The 27,332-nt window shown below is 35.9% G+C and overlaps 1 protein-coding gene across 1 annotated transcript; it reads right to left on the bottom strand.

Moving 5' to 3' along the window:
- Window positions 1-518: 518 nt before the first annotated feature.
- LOC114294101 (protein trichome birefringence-like 25) lies at window positions 519-22,909 on the bottom strand. Its single transcript, XM_082897355.1, has 4 exons — window positions 22,734-22,909; window positions 22,486-22,616; window positions 6,343-6,425; window positions 519-945 (listed from the first exon to the last, which is right to left on the bottom strand). Exons 1-4 carry the CDS (start codon window positions 22,907-22,909, stop codon window positions 712-714), a joined length of 624 nt encoding a protein of 207 aa, XP_082753481.1. The 3' UTR covers window positions 519-711.
- Between the last annotated feature and the right edge of the window lie 4,423 nt (window positions 22,910-27,332).

The raw sequence follows: 27,332 nt of genomic DNA, 5'->3' as shown, positions 1-27,332 counted from the left end.
TAAAGACGTGTATATTAGAATTTCCCATAACTTAAAAAAAAAAAAAAAACCCTCATCCGTTCGAAGATTTGACTTTGTGAAAATATACAAGTAAGAACTTTTTTTAGATGAGTAATGGTAGAGATTTTAAAAATTCTATCAAAAGTTCTACAAAATATCTCATATTGTGCGTGGGTCTTAGGTGGATCCCATATTCATGTAAGACATTTTGTATAATTTTTGATAGAATTTGTAAGATTTCTACCATTTTTGTTCTTAGACAAGATCAAGAAAAATAAGATTAAAGATTATTTTTGTTGATTTGCTGACCATGATAAGTATGTACCAACGAAAATATTTCCCCCACGAGCCATCCATGGTTTTCAATGGAGCTTAGACATGCTACAATCACTGTCATAACATAAAAAGACTCCATATCGAGCTCAGTGGATAACATAACCATTAACCACCATCCAAAATAGTATCTTCTAGTAGCCAAGCCCTTCAATGCTCTTAAATTTTGATACAAGTAGAGATAGACATTCAATGTGAAATTTAACATATTACAATATAAGAATATACAACCAACTTCAATTTCGCCAACTGCTGATAAAATTTGTAAGCAGAGACTGGCAAAATCCAATATAAAATGTTCGGCGTGTGACCATTAGACCAGGATGCCGTTAAAGAAACTGATAAAATTCACAAGGGTATGTTAAATTGTTAATCCTCTCAACCATTTACAATCATCTCCATGAGGAAATCATTCCAAGAGCTTATCGGACCGGGCAAACACCAGTGCAGACAATCGTTGATAACTTTAGCGTTTTTGTTCTTCGAAAATGGATGATCGTGTTGATAAGGACCAACATTGCCATCCGGTCTCAATAACAAGAGCTCCATTAAATCAAGTAGTTTAAGATTCACACCCTTTTCAGAAGCGATGGCGGCTGCCTTGTCAAACTCCTTCAATTAAACTTCGCGTGGAATTTTGATCAATGAGTTTAACTGAGTTAGGGAAAATATGTGATTCTCCACAAGTAAATCAATCAATGAGAATAAAAATTAATGCGAAAAAATTAAATCAGAAGCAACACAAGAATTTTTACGTGGTTCCCTCAATGTGAGGTACGTCCACGGGATCGAAATCCGATTCTACTATCAACCAAATAAGTTCCAAACGATTACAAACGAGACACTAATGGTCTTACAAAATCACCCTTAGGTAAATTCCTAATAATCACAAATAAATAAGAGGAAAGATCTCACCAAATAAATAAACTAAAATCTTCAAAACCAAAATTATAAAAGACGACAAATCTGAATCAAACTAGCATCAAATCAATAACACTAAGCTCCATGAACAAACCCACTAAATCATGATCAACAAGTGTGCTGCTGCTCCGGAGTTGTACGGCTGCCTCTTTGTTTTCTCACACCATTGAAAAACAAACAATACCAATATATATATGGTAAACTTGTGGGCTTTTTTATCAAACTCTAGTTGTAATCAAATTGAATTGGGTCTCCATAAATTAGATATAATATATTAAAATATATTATACCCAAACCAAACCAAACCAAATCAAATTAAAATTCTTTTTCTAAAACCAATTGGGTCTCCAACTCCAATAAGGAGATATACCCCAACAATTCCCCCCTATCGACTTAGGTAGAGACATCAACCATACCCGCCAAAGTTCGACACTTTAAATGTTTGTCCCTCAACAAAGTCTTAGTCAACATATCCGAAATATTATCATCTGTGTGAACCTTTTCGAGTTGTAACAATTTCGAATCTAACACATCACGAATCCAGTGGTATCTCACATCAATGTGTTTCGATCTCGAATGAAAAGTAGAATTTATACTCAAGTGAATAGCACTTTGACTATCACAATAAAACACATACTTTTCTTGCTTCAAACCCAATTCTTGCAAAAATTTCTTCAACCATAACTCTTCTTTGCAAGCTTCCGTAATGGCAATAAATTCAACTTCGGTAGTTGAGAGAGCAACACATTTTAGTAATTTAGATTGCCATGCCACAGCTCCCCCTGCAAATGTCATCAAATACCCCGAAATAGATTTCCTAGAATCAATATCACCGGCTATGTCAGAATTTGTGAACCCATCAAGCATCGGCTTACCATCCCCAAAACACAAACATACCTTCGAAGTCCCTCGAAGATACCTTAGAATCCATTTTACCGCTGCCCAATGTTCTTTACCCGGATTAGAGAGAAAACAACTCACCACACCAACAGCGTGAGCAATATCTGGCCTTGTACAAACCATGGCGTACATCAAAGAACCAACTACTGAAGCATAAGGAACTTTCTGCATCTCTTCCTTGTCTTTCTCACTTGTAGGACGTTGATTCGAACTAAGCTTGAAGTGACCTGCAAGTGGACAACCAACCAGCTTCGCTTTATCCATGTTGAATCTCTCAAGAATTTTCTCAATGTAGCTTTCTTGAGACAACCAAATCAGCCCCTCTTTGCGATCACGAACAATTTTCATACCAAGTATTTGCTTTTCCGGTCCCAAATTTTTCATAGCAAAAGATTTGCTCAACTCCGATTTCAACCTGTTTATCATGGTAGAATCTTGACCCACAATTAACATGTCATCAACATAAAGCAAAAGAATAATAAATTTGCCATCTGAGAAATTTTTCACAAACACACAATGGTCCGAAGTGGTTTTAGAAAAACCATTATTCATCATGAAAGAGTCAAATTTTTTGTACCATTGCCGCGGGGCTTGCTTGAGACCATACAAACTTTTCTTCAATTTGCAAACAAATTTCTCTTTTCCTTTTTCCACAAAACCTTCCGGTTGCTCCATGTAAATTCATTCTTCAAGATCACCATGAAGAAATGCGATCTTCACATCAAGTTGCTCAACTTTAAGGTTTATACTTGCAGCCATGCCAAGTACAACCCGAATAGAAGACATCTTTACAACCGGTGAGAAAATCTCATCAAAGTCAATACATTTCTTTTGCCCAAAGCCTTTCACAACAAGACGTGCTTTGTACCTCAGATTCTTGCCATCATTCTTCAATTTGAAGACCCACTTATTTTTTAAAATTTTCCTCCCCTTAGGCAACTTCACTAAATCATAAGTGTGATTTTCAACTAAGGAATTCATCTCCTCTTCTATGAAATTTTTCCAATCATCTTTCTTTGTATGCTCAACTGCTTCTTGGTAGCTCTCAGGCTCCCCTTGATCGGAAATCAACACAAATTCATTGGGAGGATACTTTCTTGAAGGTTGTCGATCCCTTATAGATTTCCTTAACTCAAGTTGTGGTGGCGGTTCTTGAGTTTGATTCTCTTCCTCAATTTCTGCCTCAACTTCATTAGGATTAGCATCATCCTCTACATCTTCAATAGGTGGCTGCACATCTCCCTCGTTTTCATCATCCACCGAAGATGAAGGAGATGGATCTATGTTAATGAGATCACTAGTTTTTGGCTCCGGTTGATCACCTTTGTTAAACTCTTCAATTGTTTGGTCTTCAAAAAACACAACATCACGGCTTCGAATGATTTTCTTATCGACCGGATCCCACAATCTATACCCGAGTTCATCACGTCCATAGCCAAGAAAAATGCATTGTCTTGACTTACTGTCAAGCTTGGACCTCTCATTCTTTGGAATGTGAACAAAAGCTCGGCAACCAAACGCTCTTAAGTGCTCATAAGTCACATCTTTGCCGGTCCAAACTCTTTCTGGAACATAACCATTCAAAGGATAGGAAGGAGACAAATTGATCACATCAACCGCTGTCCTCAATGCCTCACCTCAAAAGGATCTTGGCAATTTAGCTTGTGAAAGCAAACACCTTATTCTTTCCACAATGGTGCGGTTCATCCTCTCGGCAATGCCATTTTGTTGAGGAGTCTTCTTAACAGTCTTTTGGTGCCCAATACCTTGGCTGCGACAATACTCATCAAATGGCCCAATGTATTCACTACCATTGTCTGATCGGATGCACTTCAATTTCTGCCCTGTTTCTCTTTCAACCATGGCCTGAAAATGCTTAAATACTTCTAGAACTTGATCTTTAGTTTTTAGTAAAAAAGTCCAAACTTTCCTTGAATAATCATCAATGAAAGTAACAAAATAAAGTGCACCACCATGTGTTCTAACTTTTAAAGGACCACAAACATCCGAATGAATCAACTCCAAAACATTTTCTTTTCTAGAAGTAACATTTTTCTGAAAAGAAACTCTATGTTGTTTACCCGCCAAACAATGAACACAAGTTTTAAGATGTGTACCTTTTAAACTGGGTAGAAGCTCTTTCTTGAACAAAACTTGTAGTCCCTTTTCACTCATATGGCCAAGACGCTTGTGCCACAATTCGGTAGAAGTATCATCTTGAAGTGCATTGACAACACCTTTACAAATTTTTCCTTGCATCGAATAAAGTGTATGAGCATTCTTGCACTTAGCCACCACCAAAGAACCCTTTATGAGCTTCTATATTCCATCACCAAATTTGTTGTTGAAGCCTTCATCATCTAGCTTCCCAGTAGAGATCAAATTGAGGTGAATGTCGGGAACATGCCTCACATCTTTAAGCAACAATTTGCAGCCCAAATTTGTTTCCAAGCAAACATCACCCATACCAATAATCTTGGACAAACCTTCATTACCCATTCGAACAGAACCATAATCTCCTTCGGTGTAGGTAGTGAAGAAATCGACTCGAGAAGTCACATGAAAAGAAGCACCGGAATCAATCACCCAATTGCTCTCTTGGCCTACAAAATTGATACAATCATCTTCACAAACGACCATGAGATCATCCGTAGTAACTGCCGTTGTGTCTTCTTGCTTCTTATCCACACTTTTGTTACGCTTTTTCTCCTTGTTCTTGAGCTTTCAGCATTCTCGCTTCATGTGCACTTTCTCATGGCAATAATAGCACTCAATGTCTTTCTTTGAAAAAGAACCATCTCTTGATTTGTCACGGCTTTGATCACGACCATAAGGAGTCTTACTCCTCCCCCTTGTTTTGCTTCGGCCTCTTATAACCAATGCTTCTAAATGAGAGAAACTCGCTGATTTTCTTCTAGTTTCTTCATTCAACATGCTACTAGTGACTTGGCCCATTGTGACAACTCCATCGGGTACCAAATTACTAACTGTCACAACCAAAGTCTCACAACTTTCGGGCAAAGAACTAAGTAGCATCAAAGCTTGCAACTCATCATCAAAAACAATTTTCATAGAAGCAAGTTGGTTAACAATACTCTTTATTTCATTCAGATGTTCCGGAATTGGGCTGCCCTCTTTATATTTTAAATTAACCAACTTACGAAACAGAAAAGCTTTATTTGTGATTGATTTCCTATCATAAAGGCCTTCTAATTTTTTCCATAAATCATGTACTGAAGTTTCAGTAGCAACATGATGAAACACACTACCATCAATTCATTGACGGCTAACACCAACGGCTAACACCAACGGCTTTTCGATTAAGCCTATTCCATTCATCATCTTTCATACCCTCGGGTTTGCCACTATCACCCCCAATGGGTCCATACAAATCTTTACAAAATAATAGGTCATCCATTTTAGTTTTCCAAGTTACCCAATTGCTTCCATTGAAGCTAGACATACGACCCACATTTCCCTCCATTGATTTACACAAATAAATAAACCTAAATAAATCGTAAGCTCTGATACCAGTTGTTAGGGAAAATATGTGATTCCCCACAAGTAAATCAATCAATGAGAATAAAAACTAATGTAGAAAAATTAAAACAAAAGCAACACAAGAATTTTTACGTGGTTCCCTCAATGTGAGGTACGTCCACGGGATCGAAATCCGATTCCACTATCAACCAAATAAGTTCCAAACGATTACAAATGAGACGCTAATGGTCTCACAAAATCACCCTTAGGTGAATTCCAAATAATCACAAATAAATAAGAGGAAAGACCTCACCAAATAGATGAACCAAAATCTTCGAAACCTAAATTATAGAAGACTACAAATCTGAATCAAACTAACATCAAATCAATGACACTAAGCTCCATGAACAAACACACTAAATCATGATCAACAAAGTGTGCTGCTGCTCCAGAGTTGTACGGCTGCCTCTTTTGTTTTCTCACACCATTGAAAAACAAACAATACCAATATATATATATGGTAAATTTGTGGGCTTTTTTGTCAAACCGTAGTTGTAATCAAATTGAATTGGGTCTCCATAAATTAGATATAATATATTAAAATATATTATACTCAAACCAAACCAAATTAAAATTCTTTTTCCAAAACCAATTGGGTCTCCAACTCCAATAAGGAGATATACCCCAACAAGACTCGCCTTCCTTGACCGGTGTTGTCCTACGGCAAGTTCCGCCACTGAACCATTCCCCGTTCTCGAAGTGGTTCGGAGTGGTCGTCCGATAAAAATTATCTTTATTTAATTATGTGTTAATGTGCTTTAATTTAATTATATCTGCTTGAATTGAGGAATTATCTGTTGAGTTACGACTTTAAAACTGAAATTGTCGACTTTTATGGGTTTAGAAATCGAAATTGAGTACATAGATAAACTAATGAGAATTTTTAGAACTATTTGGGAAAATTAATTGAAAATTTATTTCGTCTGATTCGTTAAGGTGTGTTTGAGTGGTTAACTTTGTACTGCAAATTGAAGGCCTAAGAGGCTTCAAAAATCAGAACGGAGTACATAGTTATGATCAACGTGATTTTTAAAGTCATCTGGGAAGTCTAATTGAAATTTGATTTCGTGCAATTTGTAAGGGTATGTTTGGCTCTCCCTAATTGTGATAAGCTTATGTATATAGATATATATAGGATATATGAGTTGAACTCATCACTTTTGAGCCCAAAATATCTGAGGGAGAAGGAGAGGACCGAGAGAGAGAGAGAGAGTAAAAGAGAGAGAAAGCTCAACATTCATGGGATTTGAAGACAAATTGAAGAGATTGAAGAGCAAGGAAGAAGATCAACCATCAAAGCTTGGGAAAATTGAAGAGAGTTAAGGGAAAAGCAAAGATTGAACTAAGGTATGGAATCTATCTTGAATCCTTATGATTAATTCATCAATTTCATGAAGTCATAATGAGATTAGAAGATTTGAAACCCATTTGGGTTAGGGTTTTGTGTTATGTATTTAATTGAGCTAAATTTAAGAAATTAAAACTTGGGTCCTTTGATTTTGTCTATGATTGGAGCTCAATCTTGTGAATAACATATGAAATGAACTCTAGATTGTCCATAGAACAAGATTTATGCAAGGATCAAGTGTGTTTGTGGGTTGTGTTTTGGGAACTTTCAAGATTATGAAAGATAAAACATTGATCTTGAACTTGAAGCAAAGATTGATTTGTGTGAGTTGAAATTACACTTGAATGATGTTAGTTTATCATGTTGTGGGGTAATTTTACATGTTTTTGAGTGATTAGAGTTGAAACCTAGCTTAGAAAGTGGAAAAAACAAGTGTTAGAGCCAACAAACATTTTCGGCAGCAGATTTTGCCTAGAGCCGCAAGTGCGGTGGGGCTTCCCGCACATGTGACAGTCCATTTCCAGCACCCAAAATGATTTTGAAATAAAGCACCTTGTCCTGCACATGAGGCTCAATTCCTGCACGTACGGCCCTGTTTCCCATAGTTGCGGGGCACCCCTGTTCTAGCTCAATTTCGGATAAGCATATCTCTTTCATTTGAACTCCGTTATAAGTGATTCTTGAGCCTAAATTCAAGCCCTGGAAGTCTAGTTTCCAATGGTGGGAGTATCACACCCAAATTCTAAGTACACAAATACATATACTCAAATTTGTGAAGTTTTTTCACTTTCTGTCTACCAATTTTATACCATTTCTTCTTTTAATCCAGTTTTCTTTCGTTTCCTCCTATTTTTCTAGACACGGATTATAATCTATTGAGGACTAATGAGTTTAGAACCAACATAACTGATTGATTAAAGAGCAAAGAAAGGGATCGGTTATATTCATATGTTGTGTTATGTAATTGTGATTGTAGGTCAAGATGAGGACATCGTCCAACTGCTACCAGAAGCCCATCACTGTGAGTAATAGTATAGTAAAGATATGTTTTTCATTATCTATCTTGATTTATGTATGACAAGATTCTCTAAATGTTACATTTTATCTAAATGCACAAGTTTCCAAGAAATGTGAAATAAGTTATGAACAAGAAATGTAAATTATTTATAATATGATATGGTGGGCCTAAGGCTGTTCTGTTTATTTGTTCCACTTATGCTATGGCATGATATGAATTTATAGCGATCCCAGTTTTCCCTTATTTGTTTAAACTGTATTCCAGGCTCGAGTCCGTGGATGTTGGTTGTTGTTTTATTCTCATTCCCATCCTTTACTCTTGTATTTGAGTCTTGGGTTGTGTTGGGCAGGTTTGAAACAGGTTGGTTGTATTTGGAAACCAAGAGTTGATGACCAGATTTTGGCCTTCACGCTCGAGCAGGCCCTTTGCTTTTGCTTTTCCGCTCGAGCGGGGAGTTTGACGCTCGAGCGGGATTTTTCATCTCTCAATATTTTGTTCTGTAGGTCATCGAACGCTCGAACGTCCACTTTCACGCTCGAGCGGGGACCTTCGTCTGCAAAACTTCTAGAAGTGTACATTTGATGCTCGAGCGGTGTTTTTCACGCTCGAGCGTGAGTCTGTGTCTGACGCTCGAGCGGGGAGTTCCATGCTCGAGCGGCCCTGTTTGTATATCAGTCTAAAAAATAGCTTTTTGGATCACTTTTTCAGGCCATTCTCTCTCTAACTCTTCAAAACCCAAACTTGAGAGCTTCTCACTCTAGACTACAACTTCTCTCTAAGAAATCATCTAGTTTGAGTGATCTTCTACCATAGTTCCTTTACATAAAGTGTAGAGCTTGGTGTGGGCTACATTTCAATCCGAAAATCTTTGGGTTTGGAGCATTTCGAGTTTCATTATCTTCTCCATTTGGTCTCTCCATTTGAGGTAGGGATAACTACTCACTTTTGTGAGCTTTAACATAGATGTTGGGCATTTTGTATAAATAGTTTGATTTGGGGAGGTTAGGGTTTGAGATTTGAAATGTTGAAAAGAGGGGTTTTGTTCTTTTGACCAATACATGTGTGTTTTGGGTCTTAAAATATTGATGTTTATTGTTAATATTTGAACCTTTGGGGTCAATATTGAGAAAGGGGGAGAAAAGTCCTAATTTATTATTATGAATTAATTTGTATAATTAATTTGGCAAAGTTATGGATATAAGGAATTGGGTTGGAAATAATAAAATTGGCCCATTATGAGATTGATGGTGGAGTTGGATTTATTAATCACCCACTTTTGAAAATATTGATAATTTATTTGTTGGATGTAATTATTATTTGTTTAGAAATAATTGCTTTGGGCTATCGGTGAAGGATAGTCTTGATTGTTGTAGACACTACATGATGATTAGGTGAATTAAAACTAATCAATTGAGCATGTCATTAAATATGATGGATGGAATAACACATTGAATATGTGCTTTGTTTGATCATTTTATATGATAAGTGTTTAATACATCATATATGTATGTTGTTTGGGAGGAGATAGGGGATGTACTCCACGGTTTGGGAGGAGATAGGGGATGGACTCCTAAACCGGATGTTTGGGAGGAGATAGGGGATGGACTCCATTAATATAGCAAATATGTGTATTAATTGAAGCATGGAAGTGTTTTTGATATGAGTTGTTATCTCATTTGAAATTGAAGTACTGTTGATATGGGATGTAGTCCCATTTAATTGTTTGGCTAGGTTCTGAGCTATGTTTATGAAAGGAATTGGTTAAGTAAAAGAAAGAAGAATGAAACATGTACATATTTGTCATGAAACTGATATGTGTTATAAGTTGATTTACATGAATTAAACATTTATCAAATGCTAATGTTTTAGTCGTTGCTCATATTATGTTTAGCATTTCTCTACTGGGCATTGGTTTACCCTATGGGACATCATTTTCAGGTTCAGGTGACATGCCACCTCCAAGGACGTAGCTTGGGAGGTTTAGAGGCTGAGAGATTTTTTTTGTGATTACCTTTCTGTATTGCATGTATATCAAGCCAAGGGCTTATTTTTGTGTAAAGAGAGTTAGGACTCTACTTTTGTTGAACCCAGGTGTTGACTTGGAAAGCTGTAAGCCTATAGGGCATTTACTTTTGTTGTCAACATGTAATATCTCTTGTAAGAATACTCTGATGTTGGTAATATGATATCTTTTTTTTTTGTGTATCATGAATGTATGATTATGGGTTTATTTTGAGGGCGTTACAAAATTGTTTGGTCGTTAAGACCTAATCATTTTGGTATGGAACAAAGTGTTGTACAGAACTAAGTGCTACAGTGTGAGTCACCTCTAGAGTCCGTACAAGTCACCTCTTGGGTCCATACATACATGAAATGGGCGCTACGAGAGGTGGAAACATGTTGATGTTCCATCTACTCCATGATCAGATACAATATGATACGTTTGGACCTAAGGTCGTTTTGATATATGATTGGGCCCAAGGCCGTTTTGTTATACATGGACTCGAGGTCGTTCAGAACATATGATATGAATACAAATGTTTTACATTACTATATGACTCATGTAACGATGTGTTATTTTATATGCATGAATGGATGTCCTATTTTGAAATGTGCTTCTAACCTTTTGTATAAGTGAGCGTACCACGCACCATGTAAAATATTTTGTAATAGTTGCAAACATGTATTCCATTTGAAAAGACATGGATTATGATATGATAAATGTTTCTTTTGAAATGATTTAGGATACGTTTTCGAATTATGAAATATGTTTTCCTAATGTTAAGGATGTCATTCATTAACCTCTTTACTTTGATATTACTCACTGGGCCTTAGCTCACCCTTTTATTTTATATATATATGTAGGTGAGCTATCGGGGACCAACACTAGAGTTGTATCGAGGTCCACCTCTTCGTCAAGCCGCCCGAGTTACGCCTTTGTGTCGAGGCTTTAACTTTGTATTGGAGAATTATGTATTTTATTGAGTCTTATGTATATGTGTATGAGATCTATGTAAGTTCTGTGATTATATATGTAAATATAGAAACTATATTTAAATGCTTAAATTAATCTAAGTATTCATGTATGCACAAGCTCAATGGGCATTATCTTTATGTTGGTATTTGCTTCCACGTAAGGCCTCGTGTTTGAATAAATATTATTTTGAAACTTTGTTTTGAGGCCTATGTACAGGCCGGTCATGGACCAAACTTTTAGGGTGACATATAGCCTCCTCTGTGCGTATGACAGACCTCGAGAGTGGTGCATCTAGGGGATATAGTGGGTAGGTATGATACATTCTTCAAAAACTCATCGTGTCTCGGTCAAAGCCCCTTTAAAATTGGTTAATGTGCAAGTCCCCTTGAAGGAGGCGAGATAATAAAGCACCTTGACAAACTCTTAATTCAAGCCTCCAAGCCATCAGCCTCTAGTAATTTATGGTGCACTAACCCGGAGAATTAGTGCATCTAAGGTCCAGGGGCACACTTTGATAGAGAGTCGTATAGTCAAGCCAAGAGGAGGCTATGTGTAGCTCGACTTTTTCGTGCCCCCTTTCGGAAGGCGAATAAGTCCTACAGTATCAGACTCCCGTGGTTCTAAATCTGATTCCACAAGTGCAATGTGAAATAGATAAACACCAAAGAGTCCCAATCTGACAAATCTTTTGAAAAATCCATTTTGAATCAAATTGCCAAAAATGGACTGTTTTGCCAGATACAGAGTCGCCAACTAAATATTTTTGGGAAATCTAGGAAACCCATGACTTGTGCCAAACACCACGTGTCCGTCATCACCAAGATTGTCTTGACTCGGGAACTTAGGCACGAGAGGGGAAGGTCATGAATTGAGCACCCCCGCTAGCCCGATCAAAGATCGGCCTCTACTAATCATGATGTGATTCTTATCTATATTATATGCTCTTGTTTCGATTTATTTAGGCTAGTATTATTATGTGATGCTCACATACACAAGTATAGACCAAATTGCAAGAATTGGAACATCTCGATCTCATGTTTGTTTGCAAAATTGTTTCGAATATGTACCACTTGAAAAAGTGATCGCATATAAACATTACTCAAATTATTCCAATTCAAGTAACTAGCCTTCATCCACAGGCATTCAAGTAGTTTATCAATTAAGCACTTCGCCTCATGGCAAGCATGCTAGGCATGGCAACAATCACACACATGCGATATGCTAAAGCAAGTAAAGACTCACCTAGTACTTCAAGCTAAAAAGAAGATAAAATTAGAAAGATGCATGATCCTAACTATACAATATGGCTAATGCAACACATTCGATATGCAATCTAAATAGGCTCGGCTACTAATATGGCATATGAATCAATTTGATAGCATGCGGTCTAAGAACATATTTCAAAGAAGTATTTAATACTAACAATGCATTGTTAGAATGATGAACCAAGCCTTGGTGCATGCAATACAAGTGAATGCAAGGCATGTGATATGCTAAAAGAAACATGATGCTCTAAACTAACCATTGTAAGCTAGTAAATAAAAGGGAGAAAGACGTGGGGTTGGAAGACATACACATTATTACAACATTGCGCCCTCACACAGGAGGGTCTGAATGAATAAACTAACTAACTAATTAAAGCTAAACCAATTAATTAATTATTACAAATCCAAATGAATAACTTAGCTGAACTACTTAACTAATTATTACAAACCGAATTAATTAACTATTCTAGCTAATTAAAATAATTACAACATGAGACAAATTAGCTATTCTAACTAATTAATTACGAAGCCATTATTTTAAGCACAACACTAATATGTTAACAACACGGATCTCGAGGATCGATGGAAGGCTCATGCATGAATGCAGTTTCCACCCGAAAAAACTAGTGTTTCTGTTGCTGAATACCTTTGTTGCACAATAGAACACTTCCATTGATTTCCACCTCTAGACTAACTTTGTTCTGCTTCAAAAGGACACTGTTTGATTTTGCACTAGTCGCTGACAGAGGGCCTGCAGTCCACTGAAGATGGCCTGCTGGCCACAAAAGATGGCCTGCCAGCCACTGCTGATTGGGTTGTCCTGCTGCAACATAGAGTAAACAGAGCAGGACAGGGTATTCTCAAGGGTTTGTTCGCACAACTCACCTCCTTATCATTTGAACAGCTCAAAGGAGTAGTAAGTTTTAATTCACAAACCATCAATGGACGCAATTTCATTACATGATGGCTTATGAACCAAGTGTGCAATTTCAATGAATGCAACAAAACAAGACTCTCAAAACTGCTTCCCTATCATGAAATATCAAGGGAAGTAGTTCACAATGAATCTTGAACCGTTTTCATCACTAATGAGTATGAAATGACTCAAGACCCAAGGGTTCAATTAACGTTCAATTGAACCCTAACCAAATTAGTATCTTTCACATTTTTAGTAACCAATTTTATTACTTCATTTTAGTTACCATCCATTCTTTAATCAATTGAGTCCAAAAGGTGAATTTAAGTCCTCTAATGAAAAAAGGGCTCAAACCAAGTGTTGCTTTGGGCATGAAAGAGACATCATACCGTTGGTAATGAACCCCCAAAGAGATTAAACCATTAAGCATGACATCTCAATCTCATGCTTAAATAGATAATAATTTGAAACTACTTTCAAAGTAAAGGAATAACCAAGAAAGGAGGGAGGTTGCAGAGGCGATTAAGAATGATCACAGGTAAGAAAAGCCGTAAATAAATGTAATCAACTCAAATAAGGTGGTGTCTAATGCCTAAAACACCAAACTCATGAGGACAATTACACTATAAGCATGCAAAATAAAGCTCAAATGCAACAAACACTTAAAGACAGTCCTAAGACAGTCCTAAAATAGTCCTAAAACATGCTGGAATTAAGACAAAAAGAGTTAGAATAATAAGCTAAAACATGGATCATGCTAAGCTAATAAGCAACACACAAGGAGGGGAAGCTAACCCCTCCAATTTTAGACTTCAAACCATGATTTTAGTCACTGAAATAACTCTAAAAATTAGTAATTAAAAGCTCAAAAAAAGATAGTGTAAAGGTGGGAAACACAAGAGTAAAGGCCTTGAAAGCAAGGTGTAAAGAAGGGTGAGCCACCCGTCAACCTTATTGGATTTAAAACCCAAGTTTCAGCCCAAAAATATAGAGCTTTTATAGCCCAAAAACAATTGGAAAATAGTAAGTAAGAGAGTAAATACAACAAGTAAAGAGGCAAAGCTTTCTACCTCTTGAAGAGGAGATCACTTTCTAGCAATAAAACAAGGCAAAGCACACCCTTAAGAGCTCAAACAAGGCTCAAAGATACCTCAGTTCATAGATTGAGAAGTTTGGTTAAGAGTGTATAGGCAAAGGTGAAGAGTGTATAGGTAAAGTGTGATAACCCTGTCCTGTATTATGTTAATTAATCTTGATTATTATTGTGATTATGTGCTTAATATGATTTTGAGTGCTATTTGTATGATTATATGTGTTTTTGAATTTCTATCTATTCACCGTAGAAAAATCTGTTTAACTTTCTACAATAGAATTTAAATTGGAGACTGTGGAGGTTTCAGAAACTGAAATTGATTGTATTTTTATACTTAGCATGATTTTTAGAGCCTATGGTGAAATTTAATTAGAAACTGATTCGGATCAAAATAATTAGATTAAACTGATTGAACTAAACACAATTACTTAGCCTTAATCAAGTTTGATTAGGCAAGCATATATAAGGGCTTAATTACACTTAACCTCTTTATTTCTTGAACTAAAAATCTGAAGTTACACTCTAGAGAGAGAGGGAGAACCGAATTTAGAGAGAGGAAGGGGTCAACATTGAAGATTTTGCAAGGAGATTGGAGAACTAGTGAATTAGCACAAGAAATAGCCATAATTAGAGGAATTGAAAGTCCTAGGTGAGTAATTGAGCCCAAATTCATGAGTTTAAACTCATAGCTAAATGAATTCAAGCATATTATGTGACTAGGAGCAAGAATTGAGTGAATGTAATGAAATTGGAATTGTATATGCAAGCATGTTTACATTCACCATACTTATGTTCAATTGAGGATGAAACATGAAGAGTTGAGCACCAAATCATACATGCAAGCATAGTTTTGTTGAGTTTCATGGTTATAAACATCATTTGTACCATATGTAATAAAATTGGAGTCAATGAGTTACATGCATGCATGGTTCATGGAAATATGTAACTTGATTGCATGGGTTTTCAAGAACTTGAGGTGATTTGGGAAATTTGGGAGATGGACCATGATTTTGGGTCAATTGGTTTCAAATTATCTAAGTTTTCATGTTACTCAATGTTTTCCTATGTTTTGGCATTGGTTTGCAAGTTTTGGAGCCTATATGTGACACCCCGAACGTTTAATTAAGTCCACATAAATATTTAGAGTTATATATATATATAAGTATAATGGCATGTGATGATAGACTATTAAATACATAAATATATAAATCTAATTTGGCATTGGATTATAGGACTAATTGGGAATTATTATTTGGGAGCAAATTAATACATTTATGGAATTGTAATATTAATTGGGTCAAACTAAAGATAGTAATAAATAATAATTTAACGCCAAAACAAATAAATAAATGAATAAAAAAGAAATAAGCTAGTTGCCCAGCAAGGTTTGTAAACTTCGGCCCAAAAGAAAAAAAAAAAAAAAAAAGAGAGAAAAAGGCCCAAGTATGTAAAAGGCCCAAGTATGAAGATTTATACTTATCTTTACAAGATTCAAATCTCATCTTAAATTTGCAATTAAGAGATCCACCTCCTAGCCTCATTATGCCTCCTGAGAGAGGCGGCGGGGGGGTACGTAGCACTCCAAGTAAGGCTTGACTCACAGTATAAAAAGGGGCAAGGGGGTGATGAACTGAAGGAGGAAAAAACGAAAGAACAAAGAGTGGAACCGAGAGAGAGAGGTACGTAAGTGAGAGTAAAAAAAAAACTTATAGTAGGGAAGTTTGATAGTAAAGTAAGGTTAAGGGTTATAATTCAGGTGAGTTATATTATACCTTGCTTTACCATTATATGTTTTACGAATGTTTTGAGTTACCATAACTTATTTTATACAAGTTATATTTGTTAAGTTATATAAATAAAAGTTATGTTTATAAATATTTCAGTTACGTGGGTTACTTTCTAAACTCTATTTACTTAAAAGGAAACCCATGGATATGTTTGTTTAAATTTTAGTATATATTTGACTATAATCTTATAAACAATTATGTTTTGTAAGTATCACCACGGGAGTCCCACGCCTTGGGGGACTTAAATAACTACTGGCCTCTGTTTGACCACTTTGTGGTCCTCTGTTTGTCATGGATCCATTGACCTCTGTTATGACTGTCACTTCTGTGACCTCTGTTCTGTTCTGTTTTATACCGTGGTTATGATTATTTATTTACATGATTTCTGTATTCTACCACTTTAAATAAATTGTCATTTTAAATTAAAATATGCAAATATTTTAGCCTAACTAATTATCCATGGTTGTTTTACACTCTTGGCATAATATTTCCCACTCTGCTGTGTGCTTATTGCTGTTACCCTTTCAGGTGACGAGATGTAAGGGAAATCCATAACCCCACAAAATGGAACCTGCTCATGGATTGTTGTTGAACCACTATTTTATCTTTCTTTTTTTTTATATTTTTGCTCCATTTTGTCTCTATTCGGGGCTGGTCACTGAATAATAAGATAATGAAAGCCCTAGAAATGTATTTCCTCTTTCTTAAATAGTAGCATGAAGTAAAATTTCTGTTTAATTATTATTTTTTTTATTTTTTTTCGCTTGCACAACTTAATTTGCTTCGAGTAAGAATAAGTTAGTAAGTCACGATTCCAACTCTAAGCCCCTGGGGTTGGGTCGTGACAAAGGTGGTATCAGAGCAACGGTTCAAAAAGAAAAAAAACAATTTTTTTTAAAAATAAAACTATATAGCTAAGAAAATATAGTAAAATAAAAATAAAATAAAATAGAATAATAATAGCTATTTACGTGCATCGTTAGTCTTTCCTGTGTAAAATCTCACGTTTATTCTGGTATTGTAGAGATGTCAGAGATTTACCTTGATGATGCTTTTTGGAATGACCTCCAGGCCATCAATTTAGATGAAATCTTAGCTGAACACCCTGCCCCCGTCCCCGCCTCACCTGAGGGTTGGGGAGATTCTGAGGAAATAGTCAGGGGATTGCACCTAGGCCTTAGCCGGTTGATGGGTCGGCCAATTTATATCCAGGTTGACCCTATCGACGTCCCACACTTATTATGGAGGCATAGCCTTGTCCATACACGCAGACGTTTTCTCGGACCATCTCGTATCCTTGGCGTCGCCCTGGGTCACGACCGCCCGCATTATATTATAGGCCCTCTATCCCTAGAGTTTGCAGCCAGGAGGGGGAACGTGTACCCCGAAGATTATATTGTCACCATAGTCCCTAACCCATTGGAGATCATTAATATTCCAAGTGTTGATTTCGAAAATGATCTGTCATATGTTGAGACACCTGTTTGGATTGTCACCGAGCATTTGTAGGTCATATACGGTCTATCCCCATTTTCACGGTCCAAGTAGCATGGGTGTGTTTTGGTGTAGTCCAGTTGGGGTGGGAGTTTGAGCTTTTTATGCAGCACTATTTTCCCGGGTTTTTCGGCCCATCTGACCCACCACTCTAGATATGAGTAGTAGGAAATCTTTTGTATGCTAATCCTGATGTGTTCTAATCCCTTTTGGTTGACTTTTGTTTTTGTTTACCGCAGCGCAGGGATGGGACACTAACATATTCTGACTAATGTAATATGAAGTATAAAAAAATAAAAATATGTAATGTTGGCAGTTCATATAAATATAAATTGTGTTACATATATACATATATATATGCTGCGTTGAGAATATAATGCCTTGTTTATTACTTGTAGAATGGCTAATAATGGTAATGGAAGTGAGTCATCAGTTAGTGGCATTGAATCGATGGAAAGAGTAATGGAAAGAGCAGTTACTAGCTTTTTGCAAGCCTTGCAAACTAACATCAACAATGGGACGCCAGAACGGCGAGAAGGGCCGGTTACCATAAAATAGTTCCAATATCTGAAACCCACCACATTTACCGGCGGCTCGAGCTCGGTCGCCCAGGCAGGCCAGATATTAGCCCGGTTGAGCGACCATTTCCTTTTGTTATCTCGGTTTTTGCTAGGGTTGAGACAAACATGTTATTTGCTCAGTTAGATTGGTTTTTTGGATCAAATGAAGACCAGGAGCCCGGTCCGCCCCAGTTCTTCAGTGTTCTTCAGGAAAATAAAGAACACCAAGAACAGTGGGAGGTTAGGGACGGTTTCTATGGCCTATGCCCTAAGAGCTACGTTTTTGTGCCCTAATGTGTGTAATATGGAAGAAAATAGCAACAAAAGAGGGATCGAAGGTCTTACCAATGAGGGGCAACTGCTTTTTCTTCGAGCACAAACGCAAAGAACGGAAAACGAGGCCAAGGCAAGGATGCTAGAGCTCTGGAGTCGTATAACAGAATGGCAGTAGGAGGAGATGGAGTTTGGGAGGTCCTGTATGTATAGACAAGAGAGAGGCCGTCCAAATTCAATATTTTGGCAAAAACGGCGGGTTGGCTGCTCGATGACCAATGGCAGCCCGCCACGTGTCCCCATTTATGGCGACGTCAGGACTGAAGCGACGGGTTGAAGAGTCGAAGAGCCAACCGGGCTACTTTCGAAGCAAAGGACGTCAGCCGAGGATTATAACCGGGCAAGTTTGCAGACAGTTATGTTAACTAGCCCGGTCGCCTTTAGCATCTTGAAGACCGGAGAAATGTTATCTCGGTCGAAGTGAGTAATCCCAGTCACGCTTTCGCGGACGGAATTAAGGGGCAATTGAGAGGGTGATTTATGATCTGGAATTGGGCTGAGGTAACGACCGAGCAGGTTGAGAGCCCGACGGTGCATGGGGCCGAGATGATCGACTATCCGCCCGGAGGTGGGCTGCCAGAACTTGGGCCGGGCAAAAAATGGGCCAAGTGTGTGCCGCCCCATACCGTAAAGATGTTGCTCAGCAGGCAGTGCTCGGTTGGACCGAGCTGCTTGATCAGGGGATGGCTGAAGCCAGACAAGTTGAGTGACCGGCGCCCGGAAAGGCGTGGTCAACCAAGGTAACCGTTTGATCAGCAGGAAGGCCGACTACAAGAGGTGCCCCGGGCTCGGCTTTGCCGAGATGCCGTCTAGCCCGGTCCTCCTTGGGCTTAGCCAGTGAAGTGCTTGGGTATGAAGCACGGCACGACAGTGGATAGAGCAGCTCGGCCACCGAGCTCCAGCTGTGAAGGCAGGCAGTTGAGATTAGGTGATGGTCAGCAAGGTTTATGCTGACAGATGGGATAGGGGAGCCACGTGTCAGGAGATGACTGGGAGTAGACATGGGGCGCAGAGGGTATATGCATGTGAACGCCCCCCGTACGCGGACATACGAACATTTTTGGGTAAAGAAATTCTTACACTCAAACACTCCTCTCTCTCTCTATCCTAAGGTGTGTGCTAACTTGATCGTCGGAGGGTTTTTCCGGCCACACACCGCCGGGTAGCTCACCCTTATTGGCTCGCAGGTGATCGGACAGAGACGGAGCTCGGAAGAAAGGAGTACGAGCTTGCCGGAATATTTGCTCCCCGTACATTAGGTGTATCTAAAAATTTTAAAAATTGGTTAGAATATTAAAAAAAATTCAGTAAAAATAAAAAAATACGAAAAATAAAAAATTTTAATTTTTTGAAAAGTGAATTCTGAAAATCCAAACCAAACAACTTGATTTAAATTTGGTTTGTTTGGAAGATCTATGTATGTTGGGGGTAAGGGATGCGTAGTGCGATTCAGGCGATTTGAAAGTAAAATTATAAATCGATTAACGGATTGGTGGATTGGCAAATTGTGATTTTAGCGATTTTTGACGGATTGACGGATTAAATAATATTTTAACCAATTATCATGTATTTGCATAATATCTTTCATATATATAATATAAACTAATTTTTCATATATATGACTACTAATTTGTAATAAATTTCATATATTAAATCAATTTCACACTCATTTTTATTTTGATATTTCATTATATATTGAAAAATATATATGTATTGATTATAGTGGAATGGAATGATTTAGAAAGCGAATTATAAATTTGTGCGAATTAATACAGATCAATACAATATTAATGAATTAGACGATATTTTACATAGACCTAATTAAGGATGGGGAATAATGGAATGGAATGGGTAGGTGGTAGCAGAGAATGGAGAGGAGTAACTGGATAGTGATTGGCCATGGCGATTATAACTACCAGTAATAAAAGAGATGGTAGGTTGTGATAAGATTAAAGATACGTAAGATTATTATTATTTAAAGTGCTCAAATGAAATTTGTTGGATAAATTTAAAAAGTTTGTGTTTTTATATATTAATTTCATTTCGTGCACATATTTAATGACTTTTTCATTATTATATTTAAATCTTAATATAAAAATATAAAAGTACTTTTTGTCTTTCTTACCAAAAACCTAATTTTCAAACCATTTAAAAAAAAAAAATTAATCTTAACTAACCACTATTTGTCGACGGCAATGGTTTTATCATTTTGACCACTCCAACCATTATTCATCAACTTTTGTCGTTATCACACCAATTACTAAATATGTCCCAACTTTCAAGGACCCATTGACTTTCTTTCTTAATTATTCCAATCATTTCTCATTCAACAATGTTAGGTAACACAAAATTTTGTGACTCAAATGGCTCAAATCACTCAAAACGACGTCGTTTTACGCCGTTTTGAGTGTAAAACGACGTCGTTTTACGTCGTTTTGACATATTTGAGCCATTTGAGACACAAAATTTCGAGCTACCAAACATTTTCCTTTCTCATTATTTCTTATTGTTGTCACACACCAAATCCATCTCATGTTTGATAACCCCCTAGCCCTCTTCAACAGACCTCTTTACCACACAGCCTTTACTGTTACAATTGTGCTGCTCGTGTGAGCATGTAAAAGTGAGAAATAGGGAGAGAACTCGAAGGAAATAAGTGGAAGTCAATAGCGAGTAGAAGTAAGGCTAGAAAGGAGTTAGGAGTGGTAGTCACGGCTGGAAATGGATAGAGTTGGCACATGTAGGTTGGGAATAGGGAATTCATGAGTTGTAAATGGCATTTAGGAGAGACGACCAAAATTGAAAAGGGTTAGGGAAGTGACAACTTGGTAGGGAAGAGGTGGTTGTGTAGCCAACACTAGCAACAAAAAGGGCTAGCAAGGGATAGGAATTGAGTAATAAAAGATATGAGGGTAATTTTGGTATGATAGATTGTTTGTTATGTAAAATATGATTTTAAATCCATCAAGAGTTCATTTGAGAAATAATTTTTTAATGGTTGTTTTTATTGATTAAAATACGAGGTGAAAGTATACAAAGTGTTTAGAAATTATTTTTTTTTAATTTTTAAAAAGCACAAAAAAATGAGAATGAATCATTGATATTTTGTATAACTTTTCTTATTCTTTAATGTTTGTTTTTTTAGTCAATTATTGATATGTCAAACAAACCTTAAATATGTACTTTTAACAAATATATATTTTTTAATTTTTTACGAAAAAATATATAAAAAAAATAAATGAATGATAAAATGATAAAAAAAAAAATATACTTTTGTAGATTATGTCAAATAATGCCATTTCATCCTTTTTTTTAAATATTGTTTTAGAAATACATATCTAAATTAATGATTCAAATGTACAATTTAGGGGTTTTTTTTTTAAGGTCCCTGATATTAAGACTTTATAACATAAAGGACATTTCATATTTTAATAATGTCTAAAGTCCCTCAAATTGATCTAGAGAAAATTCGACTTCACAGAGAAAATCTTACCAGAATTTCTCTGGACTCACTTCAATCCAGAGAAATTCTCTCAGTCCAGAGAAAATTTCCTTCCAATCCAGAGAAATTCACAAAAACTCAGAGAAAATTCTCTTCCAACCCAGAGAAATTCACAAAAATTCATAAAAACCCGAGAAATTTCTCTTCTCTCCAAAGAAAGGCCCACTATTCCCAAAACTATGAAGCACCAAAGCTTGGGAATTTCTCTAAATTCATTTATAAACCAGAGAAAATTCAAATTTTTCTGGGTTCATTTTAATCAAATTTCTCTAGATCTCTAAACTAACATTAAAAACCTTTGAAACTTTCACAAATTTCTCTGGATTAACATTCAAATTTTTCTGGATCTCTTAACTAACATCAAAAACCTTTAAACCTCTTACAAATTTTTCTGGACTAATTATCAGAGCTAATTTCTACTGTGACATTTAAGAAAACATAATTGCTGTAATTTTTTTTGAGAGAGAGAGAGAGAGAGAGAGTCATTATTGGACAAACTTTTCCTCCCTTGTGGAACAACAGATTGAACCAAACAAACCATGGATTCCCACTGGTTCCGATTCAACGAGTCTCGAACAAACATTAGTCTCTTTCCTCTCAATTTTTCTAGCAATAATCTTGCTTTAAACCTTCAACCAAACATACTCAATCATCAATAACAACATAAACATATCACACACACACAAAAAAAAAAAGAATTAAAGTAAGAAAAATGGTACTTAGGCAGAGAACAATATCTGCATTGCCACTTCCAATTCTGATAGAGTGCGTCTTTTCTTCCATTTCTCAAGCAAGTGACTTGAGCTATGAGGAACTCACATTTATCTTCTTTGTATATTGGATGAGTCACATTATTTAAAACCCCGATTTCCTTTGAAGAGATCACAATCCTCTGGTGGCAATTCAACTTCTTCATCAACATCTTCCTCGACTTGAAATTCGATTTCTTGGTGTTATCCCAGATAAGCAACCCAAGAGGGGGGTGAATTGGGTTATTAAAAATTTCACAATATTAAAAATAACACAATATTCAGAATTTTAATAAATAAAAAAAAAACAGAATAATAATTATCAATATAAAAGTAGAAGAGATAGAGAGAGAAAATCAAACACTGCGATTTATAGTGGTTCGGCACACCAGGCCTACGTCCACTCCCCAAGGAACCTCCTTGAGAATTTATTTACTATCAATTGAATAAATACACCACCAAGCTTGTGGATTTAGCACAGGACTTACTCTTATCTATTGAGCCTCACTCAACAATAAATGCCTTACCCTTACAAAATCTCTCACAAAAATAAGGAATAAGAATCAGTGGTAATTGAACCCACTTTTACAATAATTCTCTCACAAAGAGTAGATATGAAAGTGTAAGAACAAAAGCTAGACTTAGATCTGAAAGTGAAAGAGAAGAATACAATTTGGAGCTCACAGAAAATTTTCTCTTCAAGTTCTTGGTTTTTCTCCACATCCAACACTTCTATTTATACACAAAAATATGCCCGTTGGACACTCCTTGCTGACGTCATGGCTTACATAAGCACGCTCCTGACGTCATCGCTTACATAAGCATGCTCCTGATGTCATCGCTTACATAAGCAGGCTCTTGATGTCATTGCTTACATAAGCACACTCCTTAAATTTAAATAGTCAGCAAATGATAAGAATTAAAAAGATAAAAATAAGATTGATTTTTTCTTCTTGTTTTTTTTCAAACATGGAGCCACCGTTTTTGTAGACAATTTAATACAAAGTTCACAACTTTCAAACAAACAAATAATTTTCTCCATCTAGTTTATAATATATATATATATATATACATATATACATAACTCCATCTTGTTCTTCTTGTTTAATTATAATATGATATAATTAATGTAGTGTAAAAAATAGCGCACGTGATGTATTCTGCATATAATGTTATATAAGTTCTGATCAAAATTTTGCATACAGAAAAATCTCTATAAATAATATTTATGATGGATCTGAAAATATATGTCCTCTTTAAAATATTGTATATGTTGTAAAGATTTTAAACTAAATATATTTTACCACTCCATATTAATTTTGTCAAAATAAGACAACCCATAAATATCAAATTTGTCAAAATAATACAACCAATCAATCATTTTTGTCAAAATAATATAATTAATCAATTTGTCAAAAGATGAATAGTAATTAACCCTATTTTTCAAAAAGTGAATAGTAAAGTTTTTGAAAATATTTAAAATAATCATTTTTGTCAAAATAATATAATTAATCGATTTGTCAAAAGATCAATAGTAATTAACCCTATTTTTCAAAAAGTGAATAGTAAAGTTTTTGAAAATATTTAAAATAATATTTAACATATATATTTTAAAAAGATAATATTATTTTATTTAAATAATATTTAACAAATATATATATTTTAAAAAGATAATAATTTGTGTCAAATAATATGTATATTAACTAATATATTTTAGACATCATCAAAATTAAATAATATGATTAACAATCTCCCCCTTTTTTATGATGGAAATATTTGTATGGATTTGACACAAAATAAATTTGACAAAATATTTGACAACCCTGCGACATATAATTTTGATAATGGTAACCCTGCAACATATAATTTTCAAAATCATATTTTTTCTCCCCCTTTGACATCATCAAAATAAAGATGAAGATAAGAAACAAACACAGTGGATACAATAATCTGGGTGGCCAAAAATAAAATAAGGGGCCGGCTGTCTTGTCGGAATCATTGTGGGGATTTTGGAGCATCTCGAGCGCAGGAAGTATGGACAAACAAAAGATTTGAGCAGAGATAGCAGATATGCATCGAGGAATGGAGCAATGGAGTGTATAAAAAGTGACACAGATCAGAGGCAAAGATACAAAATCATCAAGTGTTTTGAGAGAAAAATTTGGTTTAGCTTCTTGTGTAATCATGTCATTCCTTACCTTGTCTATCAATGAGTCGGATCTGCATGAGGTGCCTGTAATGCAGGCAAATGAGAGAGTACCAGTGACGCAGGCACATGCTATGCCTGTAAATGAGGGTTCTAGTGGTATTGGCAATCGAAATGATTTCGATGCTATTAATCACACTATGGCTCTTAGTACACAGGCCATGACTGCAGTTTCCAATATGGCGCGACGATTACAAGCAAGAGTACAAGAAAATCAGCAATGGAGAGATGAGGTGTGCTTGTTAAAACAACAAGTAGTGAATATGTGTAAGGAGAAGAAAGAGCTAAAAAGAAAAAATGCACAGTTGGAGAATGCAGTGCAGTATTATGCAACGGTGATAATGCCAAGACTCACAGAAATCGAAAATAGAGAGAGGCATGTAAAAGAGGCTCATGAAAAATTGTTGAGAGAAGTGAAAAAGAAAAAATCTGTGAAACCTTCTGAAAATTTACCTGTAATCGAGTAATATTTTCTTTTTCTGAAATAAAATTGTGAGCATTTCTTCCTTTATTTATTTATTATTATTATTATTATTTTTTAAAAAAAATTTTGACTTTGCACAAAAAAATTGTTTGTTGGTGCAGATAAGGAGTATGGCAGATAAGAAAAAAAATGTATATATATACTCCCCCTAAAATTATGCACAGAATATACACATGCCCTTTTTTTTATATATATATATATATATTTTTATAATGATTGTTAATCTCAAAATATGAGTCTCCCCCTGAATTAATGCACTAGAAATTTCATAAAATTGAAGAAATAAATTACCAATCTATGACACCAAAGGCCCTTAAGATCTGGCCATAAACAACTACACCAAGTGCACTAGCAAAAAAGGAGAAAATAAAAATAAAAACAAATACTTCAATCAAGGTAGAAGCAACCAATATTAAATCCAAGAGAATTTGGAGCACATATAACAAGTAAAAAAATACAACATAGTGCAACAAAAATTTTAACATGTTGATCGGTGATAACCTTGATGAACGGAAGAAATTGAGACGATTGGGTAGATCGGTGACGAATTTGTGTAGATCGGCAATGGATCTTGATGGATCAGTCACGGATCTTGATGGATTGGTGATGGAACTTGATGAATCGGTGAAGATGGTGATGCAGATTTCGGGTGGAGAAGTGATGGAGTTTGGAAGATTAGTAAGGGATTTGGATGGATGGTGATAGTGATGAAAGTGATCGATGATTTTGTGGATGGTGGAGTTGGTTGTAGGCTATGGTGAGGGTGGAGATGGAGTCGGCTAAGGGTAGAGGAAGAAGGGGAGAGCGAGACAGCAAGAGAAGGAGAAAAAGAGAGAGTAAGGGAGAGAGTGGGTGAGAGATAGAGACGGAACGGAAGAGAGAGAGAGAAAAATTATATATATAAATATATGTATATTATTATTATGGTTATTATTTTTTATAATAATAATTATTATTACAATATTTATTTTATTTAATTATTAAAAAATTATTTTTTAATATAAACATTATATTGGAGTATTCATCATACCAAGTTCTGTTCTAATATAACAAAATTGTTCTTCATTTAGAGGCTTGGTAAATATGTCAGCTAATTGACAATTTGTAGGCACAAATTTGAGTTCAATGTCACCTTTGAGTACATGATCTCTCAGAAAATGATGCCTTATTTCAATGTGTTTAGTGCGTGAGTGCTGAATAGGATTTTTTGAAAGGTTAATAGCACTTGTGTTGTCACATTTTATAGGAATATGATCATAGTGAAGTCCAAAATCTTGAAGTTGTTGTTTCATCCAAAGCAATTGTGCACAACACCCAGCGGCGGCAATGTATTCTGCTTCAGCAGTTGATAGAGCCACTGAGTTTTGTTTTTTGCAAAACCAAGAGGTGAGTGAGTGTCCAAGAAAATGACAAGTGCCACTAGTGCTTTTTCGGTCAAGTCTACATCCCGCAAAGTCGGCATCTGAGTAACCAAAAAGTTCAAAGGTGGTTCCCTTAGGATACCATAATCCCAAATTTTGAGTGCCGACAAGATATCTGAAAATGCGTTTGACTGCGATGATGTGTGACTCTTTCGGTGCGGATTGAAAACGTGCACACATACAAACACTAAACATTATGTCGGGCCTACTTGCAGTAAGATAAAGTAAAGAACCAATCATACCTCGATATTTCTTTTCATCTACGGGTTTACCTTGCTCATCTTTGTCGATTTTTATCGATGTGCTCATTGGAGTTGCTGCAGGCTTTGATGATTCCATTTCAAACCTTTTGAGTAGATCTTTGATATATTTCGTTTGATTTAAATGGATTCCATCATTAGTTTGTTTAATTTGTAGACCAAGGAAGTAATTTAATTCCCCCATCATACTCATTTCAAACTCACCCTGCATGTCTTTAGCAAACT

Source organism: Camellia sinensis, chromosome 12, assembly GCF_055761805.1.
Source record: "Camellia sinensis isolate YWXY chromosome 12, ASM5576180v1, whole genome shotgun sequence".
Taxonomy (NCBI): Eukaryota; Viridiplantae; Streptophyta; class Magnoliopsida; order Ericales; family Theaceae; genus Camellia; species Camellia sinensis.
This window is presented reverse-complemented; position numbering and strand designations above follow the sequence as displayed.